The following is a 16,570-nucleotide window of genomic DNA, read 5'->3' on the forward strand; positions in this document are numbered from 1 at the left end:
TCCCCAATTTTCATTGGGTCCTTGGTAGTGAGTACATAATTTGTTGCACTTGGGCAGCCATTGAAATACTCCTTTAGGAACCAAAATCCTCCTAAATTTGCATTTTTCAATGGTATGACCCTTTTTGCAATAATATTGACAGGTAATATGATGAGAATATGATGTTTTGCTAGTTGATACTTTTGGTACAAAAGTGTATTTACTATATAAGGGAGTATACGATCTTTTGAACTTATTCGGATCAACCGCAAAAGTCACTTTTGGTTGTAGAGCCTTATCTAATTTGGCTTTTAGATCTCTTACTTCTTTTTGCCAAATATGACATGTCTCACAACCAAACCATGATGTAGGATCTATCTCAACTTTATCCTTTTGAATATCTAGCATAGATTGTTTTAAAGCTTCCATATCCTTTTCGGTTTTCTCAACTTTTGATTCAAGATATGAAAAGATTTTCTTATTTGAGGCCAAAAGTTTGAAAGCTTCAATTGCGTCTCTATGTAATTCTTCAAAAGCAAGTTTTAATTGAGAATGAGATACTTTATCTACAAGTTAAGGTTTAAGATGACTTACACGTTTCTTTTTATTGTGTTGATGAGCCATAAGACATAAGTTTGCCGATTCTTCTTCATCGCTTGATGAGCTTTCACGAATCACTTTCCCATGCTATGTAGGCTCTTCTAGATTTGTTGTGACCTTTGCTTTGGTTCTTCTCTTTCTCCTTCTTAAGGTATGGACAATCCGGTTTGTAGTGACCGACTTTGCCACAATTGAAGCAGGGACCTTTGATTTTTCCTTTGTTATTCTCATCTTGTTTGAACTTGTTTGATTGCTTTCTATAGATGATCAAGCCTTTGTCGGAATGTTTTGCTCCATTTTTCTTTAGGTATTTGTTGTATCTTCGCATAAACAGTCCTATTTCCTCATCATCGGAGTCTTCATCATCACTTGTATCACTATCCTCTAGCTCTTGCTTTGAGGTCTTGGAGCTTGAAGCTTTTAGAGCTATTGACTTCTTCTCTACCTCTTTCTCTATGTTCTTATCTTTCTTTGCCCTTTTCTCATGCATGTCAAGGCATTTAAAATGTTGTTCATGTTCTTCTAGTTTACCAAAGAGAGTGGTGATGTCTAAGATATTTAGATCATTTGCTTCCTTTATTGCCGTAACCTTGGGTTGCCATTCCCTGTTCAAACATCTCAAGATTTTGTTAGTAGAAACTGCATTGGAAACAAGTCTATCAAGAGAATTTAAACGATTTTTCAAATGTACGAATCTCTTTTGCATGTTTTCGATGGATTCACCATCTTCCATGTGAAAGAGTTCGAACTCTTGAGTTAACGTATTGATTCTAGCTAGTTTGACATCATCCGTTCCCTCATGGGCAACTTGTAATGTGTCCCACATAGCTTTAGCGGATCTACAATGGGAAACGCGATAGTATTCATCAACTCCTAGAGCTGAGATTAGAATGTTTCTCGCTTTCCAATCGTATCCATATCTCTTTTCATCTTCAGCATCCCAAGTATTTTCTGGTTTTGGAACAAAGGCACCAGCTGCATTTGTCATGGTGATCTGAAAGGGACCATTGACAATTGTTGTCCAAATGTTCCTATCAATGGCATTGATGTGAACACACATACAATCCTTCCAATAGCCATAGTTTTCACCGTTGAAAACTGGAGCTCTATTGTGAGCCCCTTTAGGTCCGGAAGCCATCTTTCCAATAAGTGTTTCACGTAGCACGGAATAAACCAGGCTCTGATACCACTTGTTAGACGCTAGGCTTAAGGATCTAGAGGGGGGTGAATAGATCTCACAGAGTTTTTCGGAATTATTTCAAACTTAAGCGAAAGCGGTTCAGGATCGACTCGCGTCTATTCCGGACCGCTATTGAAAAGGTTGTATATGTGGTAAAACCACAAGATAATTGGGATTAACAATGATAGATTATAGAATCAATTCGCTGCTCTAATGAAAAACGATTAACTTCTGATTTGATAAACTTTGTTTGCAATGCTTTGATAATGGATGAAGCAAAAACACAAACACTTGGTGATAATATCCAAATTGATTGTGATTCAATATGTGGTGAATTGTGATGTTTACGAAGGTTCTTAATACACAATTTTAACACTTGAATCGTTGATCAATTTGCAATTATAACTAGGGGTGGCAAAACGGGCCGGGGCCCGCCGGGCCGCCCGCGCACCCGCCAAAAATTGGCGGGTTGGGTTGGGATTTTAGGCTCGCCGCTCGCCAAAGCCCGCCCCGCCAAAACCCGCCGCCCGCCATACCCGCCCCGCCAAAGCCCGCCGCTCGCCAAAACCCGCTCGTCCTCCAAAACTCACTCTTTTTTTAGTTAATTCTAGTAATTGCAATTCTTGATGGTTTATTTTATACATTTATTTATAAATATATGTAATATTTATTAGAGTAAATTTGTTAAAAAATTACTTTTATAAAAAATTGTTTTAAAAAATAAGTGAAAAGTTTAATTAAAAGGTAAAAAAAACATATTAATCTATTAAAAAAATATAAATAAAAATTGGCGGGTAAGCCCGTCGCCCGCCAACCCGCCATCTTAGCGGGGCAGGCATGATTTTGATGCCCATTTTACTTGGCGGGCATGCCCGCCCCGCTCGTTTTTTGGCGGGCATAAGGCGGGGCGGGCGGCGGGCGGGGCGGGCAGCCCGTTTTGCCACCCCTAATTATAACTAAGTACGAACAGAACGTAAATGAAAAGACAAAAGCGATAACAACACGATATTTGTTCAGGCAGTTCGTCGATCGTCCTCGCTACGACTACATCTGCCCCCAATTACAAACTGGAATTGGGATGTCTTTCATTATTATTGAAAACAGTTTATACAAAGAAGATAACAAAGCGATAAACGATAAACCAATTATTTTGATCCTTTGAATCTTCTCCCCCCTTAATCTTGAGCCAGATCAAGGTCTTCCAAGAGCTTTACTTTGACTTCCTTGCTGCAGTGTATTGAATTCCTTGAACCCTTGTTCTTCAATCTTCACACTCATCTGAATCTTTGATAAAGCCTCTTGATAAAAACCCCCAAAATTCATCAATCTTGGAGGACAAAATCCGTAGATTTTATTCACCAAAAACCCCCACAAACCTTCACCCACTAGGAATCTTCAATTCCGTTCCATGGACGTTATCGATCTTGAACGTAAACCCTCAACGCAAAAATGATTGTGTGTAGTTGTGTTGGAGTTGTGTCGATGATCGAAGATGAGAAGCCTTTGTGTATCTTTCAGTTGTTGGTGTTAAGAACTTCAATAATTGACAGCAAACAATATATATGGGAGCTGGTGTGTTGATGCAGAGCCAACATTCAATTTGGCAGTTTTTGAGCAGATAGGTCGACCTACTTTGTTGGTTAGGTCGACCTAACAGAGTTAGATTTGGCAAAGTTGCAATTACTTCCAGTTGAGTCGACCTGTTGGTAGGTTAGGTCGACCTAAAGACAGTTAAATTGCATTCTTGAGACTTTTCTCAGTTTAGGTCGACCTAGGGTGGAGGGTGAGTCGACCTAACAGAGACATGTTGTTTTTGCTTCACTTTGAGTCGACCTGCTGAAGCTCTGGGTCGACCTAACAGAAGTATGCTGATTTTGCTTCAGTTTGGGTCGACCTGATTGTGAACTAGGTCGACCTGTCAGATGCAAAGTTGGCCAAAACTCCATTTTCTTTGAGTCATTCACTTGTGCTCTTGTATTTGATTGCTTGTGATGTTTTCCATGAATCAAAAACTCATTTGTGAGTGTATGCTTGTTCTTAAAGAAACGTCTGTCTTAATACTCCTTCAAGTCACGTCCCCTATTTTCTTGCTTCCACCAAGTCAAATAAATGCACTATATTTGAGGAACGGGACAGCTGAAGACGGGGAGAGATTTGTTTTGGGAAAAGAAGTTATCAACCATTCTCACTATATAAAGAACGGAAGATTCATGTAAAAGGGGTTGGACCATTTTTAGTCTCAGCCATAGTTTCCCTCGTATGTTTTTTCCTATTTTCTATTCCAGCAATATTTTTCCAGCATTCAAGCTATTATTTCCTTCTTCTTTTCATAGTTTTAGGCAGATATTTATTTTCTCACAATAGTTTCTACACCGAAAAATATTGTGTAATTTTTACTGGATTTAACCTTACGTTAGATCATAGTATTTTAATTCCTTGTTTATATTATTTGATCGAAGAATTTTAAGAACAGATCCAACCGGCTTGTGGTGGAGTGTTCTCTATTTCAAGTTCAAGAATTAATTCAAGTTATAGTTTCAGTTTTTTATTTCTATCATTTATTTTATTGTTTTATATTTCTCGCTTATAAATTATAGAATATGCCTAAATATATGAATAATTATTGTTTGTGCATGTTTAATTTAATAAGTATGTTTAGCTAAATCGATTAGATATCGGTATGTAAATTAATCTAACAAAAAGGATCCGAAATAAACTGGCTTAAATAATGTTTTATTGAAAATCACCTTTTTCTTGTTTTAGTGTCTAATTAAATTTATTTAAAGTTTATAAAATCAACAGAGCGGAAGTTTGAGATTTTAAAACTGGACTAAGGTTAGAAATCAACAGAGCGAGAATTTGAGATATTTAACCAGATAGTAGACACTAGACATTAGGTTTAAGGACAGCGAGAGCGTATTAAAACTAATTAGATATTTATTTATTTTCAAAAAGTGTTTTTAAACTCGGTAGGACAGCGAGAGCGTACGTTAGAGAATATTAGCATAATCTAAGTCAATAGAGCGAGAGTTTGAGACAAGGGTTTTTAAGTAATAATATTTACATGAAAAAGACATTTTATTAATTCTGTTGTTTTCAAAAAGTGTTTCTAAATCTGATGGGACAGCGAGAGCGTACATTATGAGTTAGGATCGTAGTCTAAGTCAATAGAGCGAGAGTTTGAGAGGAGAACTTTTAAACGAACATATTTAATGAAGACTTTTTATTTGATAAAGAATCTGGCCAATGGAACTTCGGATTCCCTAAGTTTGACGAATTACATACCGATATTCGCCTATTAATATTTCATCTAGATTTAAGATTTTAGTTTCCCCTTTAAAAATAATTGAAATATCACTAGCCTTAGCTTTACACAGTAACCTTAGATAACGGTAGATCGATTCATAGTCCCTCTGGATTCGATATCTTTTAAGACTACACGACACGACTGTGCACTTGCAGTCTTCCGACTAATAAACACATAAAGTCGCGATCAAGTTTTTGGCGCCGTTGTCGGGGACTATTTAAATCGATATCGTAACTCTTTTAGTTATGTAGTAGAGACTAAGGCACTTTTTCAGTAATTACAATGTATCACCCAAAAATTTTCAGTAGAGACTAAGGCTAAATGGGCCTCATTCACTCCTCTTGTAATAAACAAAAGTGAATTTTGACCAATCTACATGCCACCCCCTTTTTTATACTTGCCACCCCTCCAAGGTGTAAGTTTTTACCATATTACCCCTGTAAAATACCAGATTTTATTAAATTTCCGGTTCCGTACTGGAAATTTCACAAATGTACCGGATATTTGGTTGGATTTACCAAATTACTGCGCACGGTGATCCATACCGGAAATATAAAATTTCTGGTACCATATATTTGAAATATCTGGTACGTATCACCAGTTAATATTAATACCGAAAATTTGAAATATCTGGTCCCGGAAATTTTACTGGATATTTCAAATTTCCAATATGAATTCAGTGTATAAAACTACCGGAAATTTTAAATTTTCGGTGTTAAATTTTAAATTTCCGGTAAAAGAAAAATACTGAAAATTTAAAATTTTCGGTAATACTGTGACTTAATTTTTTTTAAAACTTGAATAACATAGAATAAATGTTGGAAAAATAACGAACCGTCTTAATATATAAATAGAATAAATGTCATACATATCATTACAACATCACAACAGTTTTTGCATCCTTAGAAACATTCTTCCCAATGCCTGACTTCCCATCCAATTCTTCCCAATGTCTAAACCGACCCACATATGCTGATTCTCATGCTTTTGCTTTATTAGAATAATTCATCCTCCAATGATCAGTGACGGGAGGCAGTGGACAATCGGGTCTCAACTTTATCTGAACCCAATGATTACAGTTGACAAAACCAACAACAATGATCGTATGTCGACTCGTGTATGGGGATGGAGCTATGAGAAGCGGGAAAATGTTACATTCATTAACATGGAAAGAGAAAGAAATACAACACTGTATTTAGAAGCAATAGGGTAACTCATATCGGGAATCGTCATCCATTTCTCCTTACCCTGAAGAGCCCAGTGTTTTACGAGTAATGAATTACTAACATCAGACAGTGTCATAGAACAACTTGGAAAACAAATCCGCGTGTTGCTGGATTTGAGTATGCAACTGTCTTCGAACATCATAACATGCATATTCCCCCATCCTAATGTAGATGAAATACAACGAAAACCACAATTTCCATCTGGTTCAACATCAACAAGGTCATCGATGTATGGATGATAGAAAGCAGGAAATTGTGACAAGTACATGGCTTTTGTAGAATTGGTAGAAGGTTGCTTACCAATCGCATGGTTGACGATTGACTCCCACTTGGTTGTGTGCATGATCTCTTTGTAGTCTGACTCCCTTGCGAAGCATCAGCATATTCCCACTGACTTGGATCACGATGCACATCACTTTCTTCCCCTTTTCTTCTCTTATTAACTCCTCTATTTGTCTTGTATTTCACCGGCGGTGGACACATTGAAGATGTGAATGGATAGGCAATATCACAAAAAAATTCTTCAACGCCCTTTGACCCACAATATCCATAGTACTGAATTGTCGCTTCAACTTTTCGCACTCCTCTTCTAAATCTCACTTGCTATCGTCAGGACTCACCTCATATTCATAATTTTACAATTTTGTCCAAAACACATGCATAGATTCCAAAGATATAGGTATGCCTAGAATCTGGAAGCCGACAAGCTGACACGCACACGGTAACCCATGTGTTGTTCTAATGTAACAACCACACCTCTGCTTGCTCGCACCAACAAATTTTACTCTTTCCAATTCCTTTCCAATGATTTGTATACATTGTCTTGAAACAAAATTGTGCAATTTAGAATAGAATGGAGTGTTATACCGATGCTCAATGTTGATAATACTTTTTTGAAATGACACTTTTATGGAACCTAGCTGCAACTTCAACATTGTGTTCACAGCCTCCCAGCTTGCACATAAATCACCACAACTTGTACCTGTTTGTACCTCCCAGTTTGCACATAAACATATTTTCTTTTAGAATGTCCCTGTTTGTTGTGTTCCCTAAATGAGTGACTTTGTTAGTCCATGCAGCAACAAATCTTTCCTTATATGGTGTTAACCATGTTTCTTTCACATACTTGACGAATGATGGAATATCACCACATACACTCTCGAAGTGGTTGAGATGTACATCAAATTCGTCTTCTATATTTAAATACATCATGTTGTTCCATTGATCCATGACATGTTCTCGTCTTTTTGATTTGACATACTCTTTATATTTCATGCTAACGTTTTTTGAAATATGAAACGTACACAACAAATGAGACGCATTTGGATACACAGAATCAATGGCATTCGTTAGTGCAAGTTCCCGGTCCGTCACCATGACATCTGGTAGCAACTTCTCCAAATAGAACAACTCTTTGAGCCTCTCTAGTGCCCATGTGAACTTCTCCTCCCTTTTGTGTTCCAAATATGCAAAAGCAACTGAAAATGTCAATTTTATTGATGTAACACCAACAAGCTCAAACAGTGGTTGTTGGTACCTGCACGATTAAAAAATGCATTCAGAAACTAGATCACTCTACATATTTTTAAGATGGAAGAAATTAATATTAATATTCTGACCTGTTTGTCTTGTACGTGCAATCAAAAATCAACATAAGAGGAAACTTATTCAACAACTTGACAGAGTCAGGGTGTGTCCAGAAGATATCAGCCACAATATCTGAATTCTCCTTATTTCTATACCAACACATGTATTTCTCTTGGTGAATAAGGCTCAATAACATTTGCATTTCTGTCAGTGCACCTCTCTTGCCAGTCTGTATGTTGCTCTAGATCGGTATATCTGGGTAATACTCGTGAGATTTTCTGGGTCTTTGTCTTTCAAAGTAGACGCGAGGTACCTTGGTGCCATATTGTACTTCGTCATGTCATTCACAAACTTTCTTTCATCATCTTTTATACGTCCCAAGATGTCATGACCTAACATATCCTTATCTAGTCTATGATTATGCATCTCACATTTAACCACCACCTTCCAACCAATACCACTCAGAGCAGATCTCAATCTAAATGGGCATCTAAGCCTCATAGTAGAATTGCCATCAGAAGGGGCCGCAACTTCGTTTCTCTTTTTGTAATTTCCTCCTCGGTCACAGTCCATAATCAATTTATCCTTGCTCCCTCGCATTCCATTAGCAGAATCGAATCAGATTGTAACAACAGCAACACCATGACTTCTTCCAATAGCACGTGTCCATTCTAGAACCTTATCTCGTGATTCAAAAATCTGACAATCACAAAAACGTACAATTACATAACTGCATCAATTTATAAAAACAAAAAAAATCATGTATGAAGTAAGGTAAACATACCGTATCTATCACGAAGTACTGCGTAAGATCACTGCAAGAATCCGTAGAAGAAACTGAAGCTGTCAGTTCAGGACCGCAAAGATATAAAACTTCATCTGCCATACCAGAAATTTCAGGTTTATTAAAATTTCCGGTAGTGGGTTATATACCGGAAATTTGTGAAATTTCCTGTATAGGGTAATGAGTTTCGTAAAAGTACCGGAATTTTAAAAATCCCCGTAAATCGCACCGAAAATTTGGAATTTCAGGTAAATAGATATCGAAAATTTGTTAAAATCAAATAGTTTCCAGTATCGCACAAATAAGGGTACCGGAAATTTGCTAAAGGGTACTTAAAATTTGCTTTTTGGCTAATTTTTTTCACAGTAATTTTTTTTCAAAAATGATAAAAGTTTTGAGTTAATAATATTAGGGGTATTGGAGTATTTTGGAAATATCGCAATTTAAAGAAGTGACCAGTATAAAAAAGGAGGTCACATATCGATTTTTCGTGAATTTTGTCACCTTTATATATATGTTGCCTAATATAATAAGCATTCATCAAAGCTGAGACTTCTAATTCACATTTGATTAGTCACAGCATTTTTCTTTCAAGTGGCTTTATCTTTTTGTTATCAGGCAATGACACAAAATATAGGGTTAAATGGCTTTCACCCCTGCAATAGTAGCGAGATTCGGTTTACCTCCCTTTTAAAAAAAAAATTGGATTACCCCCTGTAATATTTGGGCACCCCCTAAACGTTTAAAAACCAGGGGGGAAAATCAAAAAAATATATTTTACAGGGGGTAATTTTCCCTCTTAGGGGGCAAAAGACTTACAATTTTAATATTATAGGGGGGTAATCCAATTTTTTTTTTAAAAGGGGTAAACCGAATCTCGCTACTATTGCAGGGGTGAAAGCCATTTAACCCCGAAATATATTACTACTTCTAGAAAGATGGAAAGAAGAAATACTAAAAGAAATACTCACTTTAGGTCATTCAAAATCAAAGTATTCAGAAAGTAGAAAAATAGTTAACAGAGTAGTATTTAAGAGTCGCTATTGAGCATCAAGCATGTTTATTTCAGCTTTAAAAAAGTTAAAAAAAATTTTGTAATTTTGAGAATATATTTTTCAAAATCGTTTTTTAAAATATTACAAGTTTTTTTATATTCGTTTTTTCTAAAATAAAATATTAATTTTGACATCCTATAAAATAAACATATATTATTAAAAACCAAAACTTAGTCAAAATCACAATTTTTTCAAAAAATTGTATTTCAAAAATGATTTTAAAAAATCTATTTGAAATAGCTTCAAAAGTAAGTGATTTTTTAAAATTTTAATATCCAATTTTTTTCCCATAAATAAATGAAATACCTAAACTCACATTTTAAGAATAACTATTCAAACAAAATTTTTATTTTAAAATTTTATAAATAATTTCTTTGTAAAAAATTTTTTCACAAAATTATATAACACTATACAAATAATTTTTAAAAATAACCAAAACAAACGGGCACAAGCTGTTGTTGTAGAACTTTTTGTCCAAATAGGAGAATACAGGATATAGTAGATAATTACTGACACTATTGTAATTATGAAAAGAGTTTTCTCTATTGTGAAGGGAACAACACCCTTGAGCTTGAAGAGAGATTCTCTCCTAATCCCTAATAAAATTGTGTAAATTAAGTGTGTTACTCTTCGATTAGAGTATTGCTGAGTTCATAATCTGACATCAAATGACCTATAAAATGGTAACACAGTAACAATTTTGTAATATAAGGTGAAATTTAACCACTAAGCATTTTATACACCACATCAATGAGCAACAATTTATTTTATCATTTTATTCCCAGTAATAAATTTGTGTTTAAGAAACTCTAATCAGACATATCACAATGAAAAATAAATCTACCAATATTCTTGATCAACTGCTCTGTTGATTGTGTTGTAATTACATGACCCTATGCACACCTTAGGCTGCATAGGAGATATGTGTTGGAAGGTATCATCCTCTATTGCTTTTTCTTCTTCCCTTTTCAATTCTCACTTTGTATGACACAACTTTATGATGATTATGGAAATGAATACATGTATATTATGGTATAATTTCTCCAGGACTTATCAACTAATTAGCTTGCATGTTTCTTATAAAACGGTTTCTGGCATATCAGAAGTTTCTCCTCGCTGTTACTTTCGATTTCTATAACTCTCGCTTCCCATTTCAGCTGTGCTGTTAGAACTCTAGCTGATTCTACTAAGGGAACTGTGTCGCGAATTATAAACCAGCCCTGCCATGCACACGTGACGAAGAACAGCATATCAGAAGAAGGCATTCCATATGATAAAATAACTTAGATTCTAAATTTATAGGTGCCACACAATTTGTGTGACAATAAATTGACACAATTTCAAAATGATTTTTGAAATTGAAAATTCTCAATGAGAATTGTCTCTGACACAGTTTCAGGTAGTGAATTTAATGACTCGAAAAAATTAAATGTGATCAAGAATCTTTAATTTGACTTACCTCAGGGCGAAGTAACCTGTCAATTTCAATGAACAGATCAAGCATGGTGCACTTGCGCGGATGGGAAAATTCAAGAGATAGAAGCCCTGCTGCATGCACCAAGTCATAGGTTCTTGGGTATGTCGGAAAAGCATCACACCTAAAATGCCACCAAAACTCATAATAATAAGAAAAACTATGGAATAAACTAATATTAAGAAAATCATAACTTTTGTGTATTTAGAAGGAAACGAGATTTATAAGATGGAAGATAGAAAGTAATTTAGCATTTGTCAGAAAATCCATATAAGAAAAAGAGGAAGGTGGTTAAAATACCAATCATGCAAAACGCCAACAAAACCTCGGTCCTTGATCAAGGGAAGATAGTTGAGTCCACTTATTGGGACCGCATTCATCACCCACACAGATTTTCTTGCTTGCAATAATGCATAGTTAAAGCCACCGAAATTAGCATTCATGTCTAGAATATTTCTGAACATGTTGTAAGGTGGTGAAGGGTCCTCGTCACCGGGCCTCTTTGGATGATCAGAAAATATTAGAGGTGAAAGGAGTGACCAATAATTTCGAACAGCTGATTTCCAGCTGTCAGAATCCTCAGCAAATTCATCAGGCAGCAATCCTAGTAGTGATACAAAAACATTATTCACTAAGAATGTACCGTTACAGTATAATCACTTCCATAAAGAACATAACAATTACCAAGTATTGCTAGCTCGTTCTTGTTCAAATTAGCCTGAGCCGGCCATTTTTCCCTTTTTTCAATCGAAACCCAACGGTTGCTCTGCGTTCCTCCTATGCAATTTTGCAGTTCGCGATAATATGGAGACTCCACATCAAGACCTCTACCACACAAAGGGCGAGAACCAGGCTTTCTGATGATAAAAATTGGTAATGCTAAGAATCATTGCCCATTTTTTGAAGTAAAATCTGTTTCCACGGTTACACTTACACAAACGTGAAATAATTTCTCATAAACACAAGTAAAGCATTATTACCTTTTAGTATAGCAACTTTTTTTACTTGCTTTCTTCCATACAACAGTTTCATCTTGCTGTGATAACATTTCCCAGCAGAGATTTTCTGCAAAGTCGTGTACAAACTTCCACCTTTTCTGACTCTCCTTGTTACGAGCATTGGTAAGTGGTGATGTCCAGACAAAGTATCCGCCCGGTCTTAAAAGTCTATCCGCTTCAATCAAGAGATTGCCATCTATACAACACAATATGGATGTCAATAAGAACACCATATTTTACATACAACAAATTTATGGTTCTGAAGTCGAATAAAAAATAAAAAATCCTAAATTAAAATACCTTTCTGGTCCCAATCAACGCCACATCTTGCACAATGTAACATATCAAAGGACAGAGACGGATATGGCAATTGTTTAGAAGTGAAAGAAGCAATCATAGCAGGAAGACCTCGCTCAAGAGTAAGCTGAACTTGACTACCAGAGGGCTCGTAATTTGCAATGCACAAAGTCAAAAGTTGACTATCAAAGAGGTGTGCTCCGAAGCTACCATAGCCACAACCTATGTCTAGTATGGTTCGAATCTGGAAATTTCAGGAAGCAAACATTTATCAATCAAAGTTTAAGGTAAGCAATATCATAGTCAAACTTAACCCAACTCGGTTTCAAAGTCACCAAAATCTATCAGAAGACAAGTCCCTCCAAACACAGCTTAGAACAAACAATTCCAGACGAGGGTACAAGCTTATAAAGCATATAATACATCTACAAGATTACATTATATTACCCCAGATACTACTTACAATATTCATATGTTCACTTTGGATAGTTAATAATTAAAATATGCAGGGCCTCTGACAGCAGTTTGGGCCACAACATAATAATTTTTTATGTTGCAAAACCGCATGCGACTGCAATTGAGGTTGCATCAACCGCATTTGACTTAGATTCTCTGCAACACCAAGAATTGCGACACAACCGTTACCGTAACCACTATTTGAATCAACGGAGAATCCCCTCTAAATATGCTGAATTCTTCATCCAACAAGTACCAAATAAGTGAAGTGTAAATATGATGGATCATAAAAGTCACCTCGAAAAAATGAAATCAACAAACACTCAATTTACACATTTCAATAAAGAGCATATATATACTTACCCCAGCTTGTCTGAAGGAAGATTCGTTTCTAAGTCCAATCATTTCAGCAATCTGATGCGAGTAGTCTTCAACTCCATCAAACATATGAGAGGCTGAGCGAAAGGAAATTTGTTCTTCATCCAACATCATCATCCTGTAATTGAAAGAAGAAAAAATATTAAAACTTCACCGACAAAAAGTGTGATAGATAGCAACCATTCTTATAAATTGCGGTTTACAACTGCACTATAAACGATTTTGAGGTATCTGCAATGGTATCAAAAGCACAATTATGACTGTATCAGCCACACTTTCCTCAATATAAAGGTTTGCGGCATAACCGCAGCTGCTAAATTACAAGAGAGTGAAAGAGACATGTCAGTTACCTTTTGGTCAAGCTTCCGGAAGAAAGAACCTCTTGGGCAGTGATTTTAACATTAGCAACCCAAATAACATCTTTTCCAGTAGGCCATCTAAGAGGAACTTTGTAATTAACTGGTGGCAGAACCAAACAATTTTGCCTCTGCTCATATTCACATTTCCTTTCAACCTCATTTCCATCAGAAACATTATAACAAGGAACAAAGTTTTCCAACTCAGAAGAACAAGTTTCCAATTCTTTCCACCTTGAAGCACCCTTAGAAATCTCACCAATATCCATCAAATCAGAGACAAGTTTCTCTTGGAGCCTCCTATAACCATGGTAAACGCGGCCTCTTGACGAAGATGACAAATTCAAAGTCCACCAGAAAGATCCAACAAGAGCAACAACAGCTATAAAAACTAAACTAAACTTCAATGAAAACAACAGCAACTTAAAACGGCTTCTCGGCGTGCCAACAATGAATGGATCGGATGCAAAACCATTCTCTTTATCCGAAAAAACCAACCTCAGAGGAGACCTCAATCCTATAGCAGTGTGATCTGAAGAACCCCTTTTATCAAAATCATCTTTTTCTGTTTTGTCTTTGGATTGAGAGTCCCACGACGAGTCATTGATGCCGTCAGGTACACGAACTCCAGACACACCTCTATGTAGAGGCCTGGACATTCTCTATCTCTGAATAAACACAACACACAGAAAACTTCAATTCTCAATCTTCAGCTATTAAATCATCAAACTATTAATGTTCTTGACACGTAAAATGAAGACTAAGAAGCCAATAGACAAGTGTTGTTTATTTCACTTAAACTTTTGACAACAACCCATTTTAGAGAATCCAGCTCCAGTTAAGGAATCACAAGTAAACAAAAGAAAATTAAAAGTTAAATAAGAGAGAGAACATAAGAAGAAGAAAAAACAAAACTTTTTTCCTGAACAAGGAATCAAAAACAGAGGAATAAAGACAAGAAAAAGGAGTAATTAATTCACCGCATCTGATATAAATCACGGACCCAGTAATGAAATGGATATATATCAGCAACCATTAAAATCAAAACTTTAAAAAAAAAAATTGAAGTATATGGGTTGGTGAGTAGCATTAACAGATTACACAACAGTGAATTTCCACTAGTAACAAATCAAAATTCATCATTCAAATCAATAGTTACTAAAAACCAACTATTGAAAGCGTGATTAATTTATAGATCAAAAACAAAAAATAGAAGCAATAGTATAGTACCTAGTTGTTTGTTTGTTTGATGATAAACAATACAGTAACTTGCAATGCAAAACTCAATAGATTAATGGTTTTGTTGTGTAATACGGGAGTGTGAATGAGTGTGTGTGGTTGTTGTTCTATATTTCTCTTTGAGTCATTTCGTCGAATGATTAAAGTGCATTGGAAATGAAAGAGAGAGAAAGAGACAAAGAATGAGTTAGCTACAAGCAAGAGAAAGAAGCAAGATGCAAGCAGATTTTGTACCGATCCGATTTCAGCACAGACACTGCTTCGGTTTCAGTACAATTTAATAATATTCTGAAATTTTCGTAAAGTTTTTGTTTTCTCTCTTTTTTGACTCAAATACACTAGTTTCTTACATTTTTCTCTGACAAATTTATTTATCTATTTATTTTATTTTTCATAATAAAAAATTAATAAAATACGCATAAGATTAATCGTAATCCAAATTGTGGAATAGTAAAAAATTGGCTCATACATCATAGACAAATTGTGGGTTCAAGTAGCACCGACTATATGAGGATTTCTTTATAAGTTGTTAAGCCTAAGCTCTATTTGCTAAGGCATGATTTTTTTAGTTCATGTTTTATTGTTTATAAGTTTATAAGATAATTTAAAGAGTCTTCATCACTCGCTTATAGTTTATTTTACTAGTTTATAATTTATTTTTTAAACGTTAGTTATTTCGAATAGTATTTTAACTTATAATTTATAATTTATTATTTTTCTTTCCTCTATTATCTTTATTATTTTAGCACTTATTTTTATCTTTTATAAATTATTTTAATTTTAAATTAAATAATTATATATTAAATATTTTTTATGTCATTTTACATTTATAAGTTGTTTGAACTATTAATTTTATCAAACACTTCAATTAACTTATAAGTCTCAACCATTAAACATAAACTATCAGTCATCAGCCATCATCTATAAATTATAAGTTATCAGCTATCTTATCAGTCAATCGTTATTTTTACCAAACTGACTCTTAAAAATCTATTTATAGCATGTTTGAATTGGCTTTTGGAAGACCCAGAATCAATTCTTGAGGTGTAGAATTGATTTTGGGTGATTTTGAGGTGTTTGTTTTATCAACAGTAGAATTGATTCTGCCTCCAGAATAGATTCTACTAGAAGCTAGAATTTGTAGCTTCTATCTCCAGAATTGATTCTGGGTAATTTTTACACTGAAATTTATTGTTCAACTCACTTTTCTATAAATGTATCCAAACATAAATCAATTCTGGTAAACTCAATTCTGTTATAATCAATTCTACCAAACTCAATTCTGGTAGAATCAATTCTGTTCACCGTCAATCCAAACATACTCTTAGAGAGTGATTAGTAAGTACCTCTATAAACCCTTTTATTATTGAAGCTTAAAAGTTATGAAAAAAAATGGAGGGCAATTTTGTCTTTAAATATCTACTGAAATGTTAATGATTGTTTATTTCTGTCAAAATATAAATATGGTGATAATTTATAACTCTACTAAAAAAGAAAAAGTTATAATAATTGTTAACTGTCCTGTGTGAAACTTAACTGTAATTAGAAATAATAAATGAACGCGCTTATCTTTGCCGGTGGATTTTCAATTCTATTTGTTTGTGCACACTGAAAGGTACTTAAGATTGATTAAGAAGGAAACCTAATTAATTAG

General features: G+C 34.9%; 1 protein-coding gene across 1 annotated transcript; it reads right to left on the reverse strand.

The window, feature by feature from the left end:
* Positions 1 to 10,469: 10,469 nt before the first annotated feature.
* On the reverse strand, positions 10,470 to 15,235 carry LOC131629259 (probable pectin methyltransferase QUA2). The gene is made up of 9 exons (XM_058900063.1): positions 14,908 to 15,235; positions 13,672 to 14,345; positions 13,307 to 13,439; positions 12,491 to 12,731; positions 12,173 to 12,386; positions 11,877 to 12,049; positions 11,493 to 11,796; positions 11,178 to 11,316; positions 10,470 to 10,938 (listed from the first exon to the last, which is right to left on the reverse strand). Exons 2-9 carry the CDS (start codon positions 14,334 to 14,336, stop codon positions 10,780 to 10,782), a joined length of 2,028 nt encoding a protein of 675 aa, XP_058756046.1. The 5' UTR covers positions 14,337 to 14,345; positions 14,908 to 15,235; the 3' UTR covers positions 10,470 to 10,779.
* Positions 15,236 to 16,570: the final 1,335 nt, after the last annotated feature.

Source organism: Vicia villosa, unplaced genomic scaffold (assembly GCF_029867415.1).
Source record: "Vicia villosa cultivar HV-30 ecotype Madison, WI unplaced genomic scaffold, Vvil1.0 ctg.000540F_1_1, whole genome shotgun sequence".
Classification (NCBI taxonomy): Eukaryota; Viridiplantae; Streptophyta; class Magnoliopsida; order Fabales; family Fabaceae; genus Vicia; species Vicia villosa.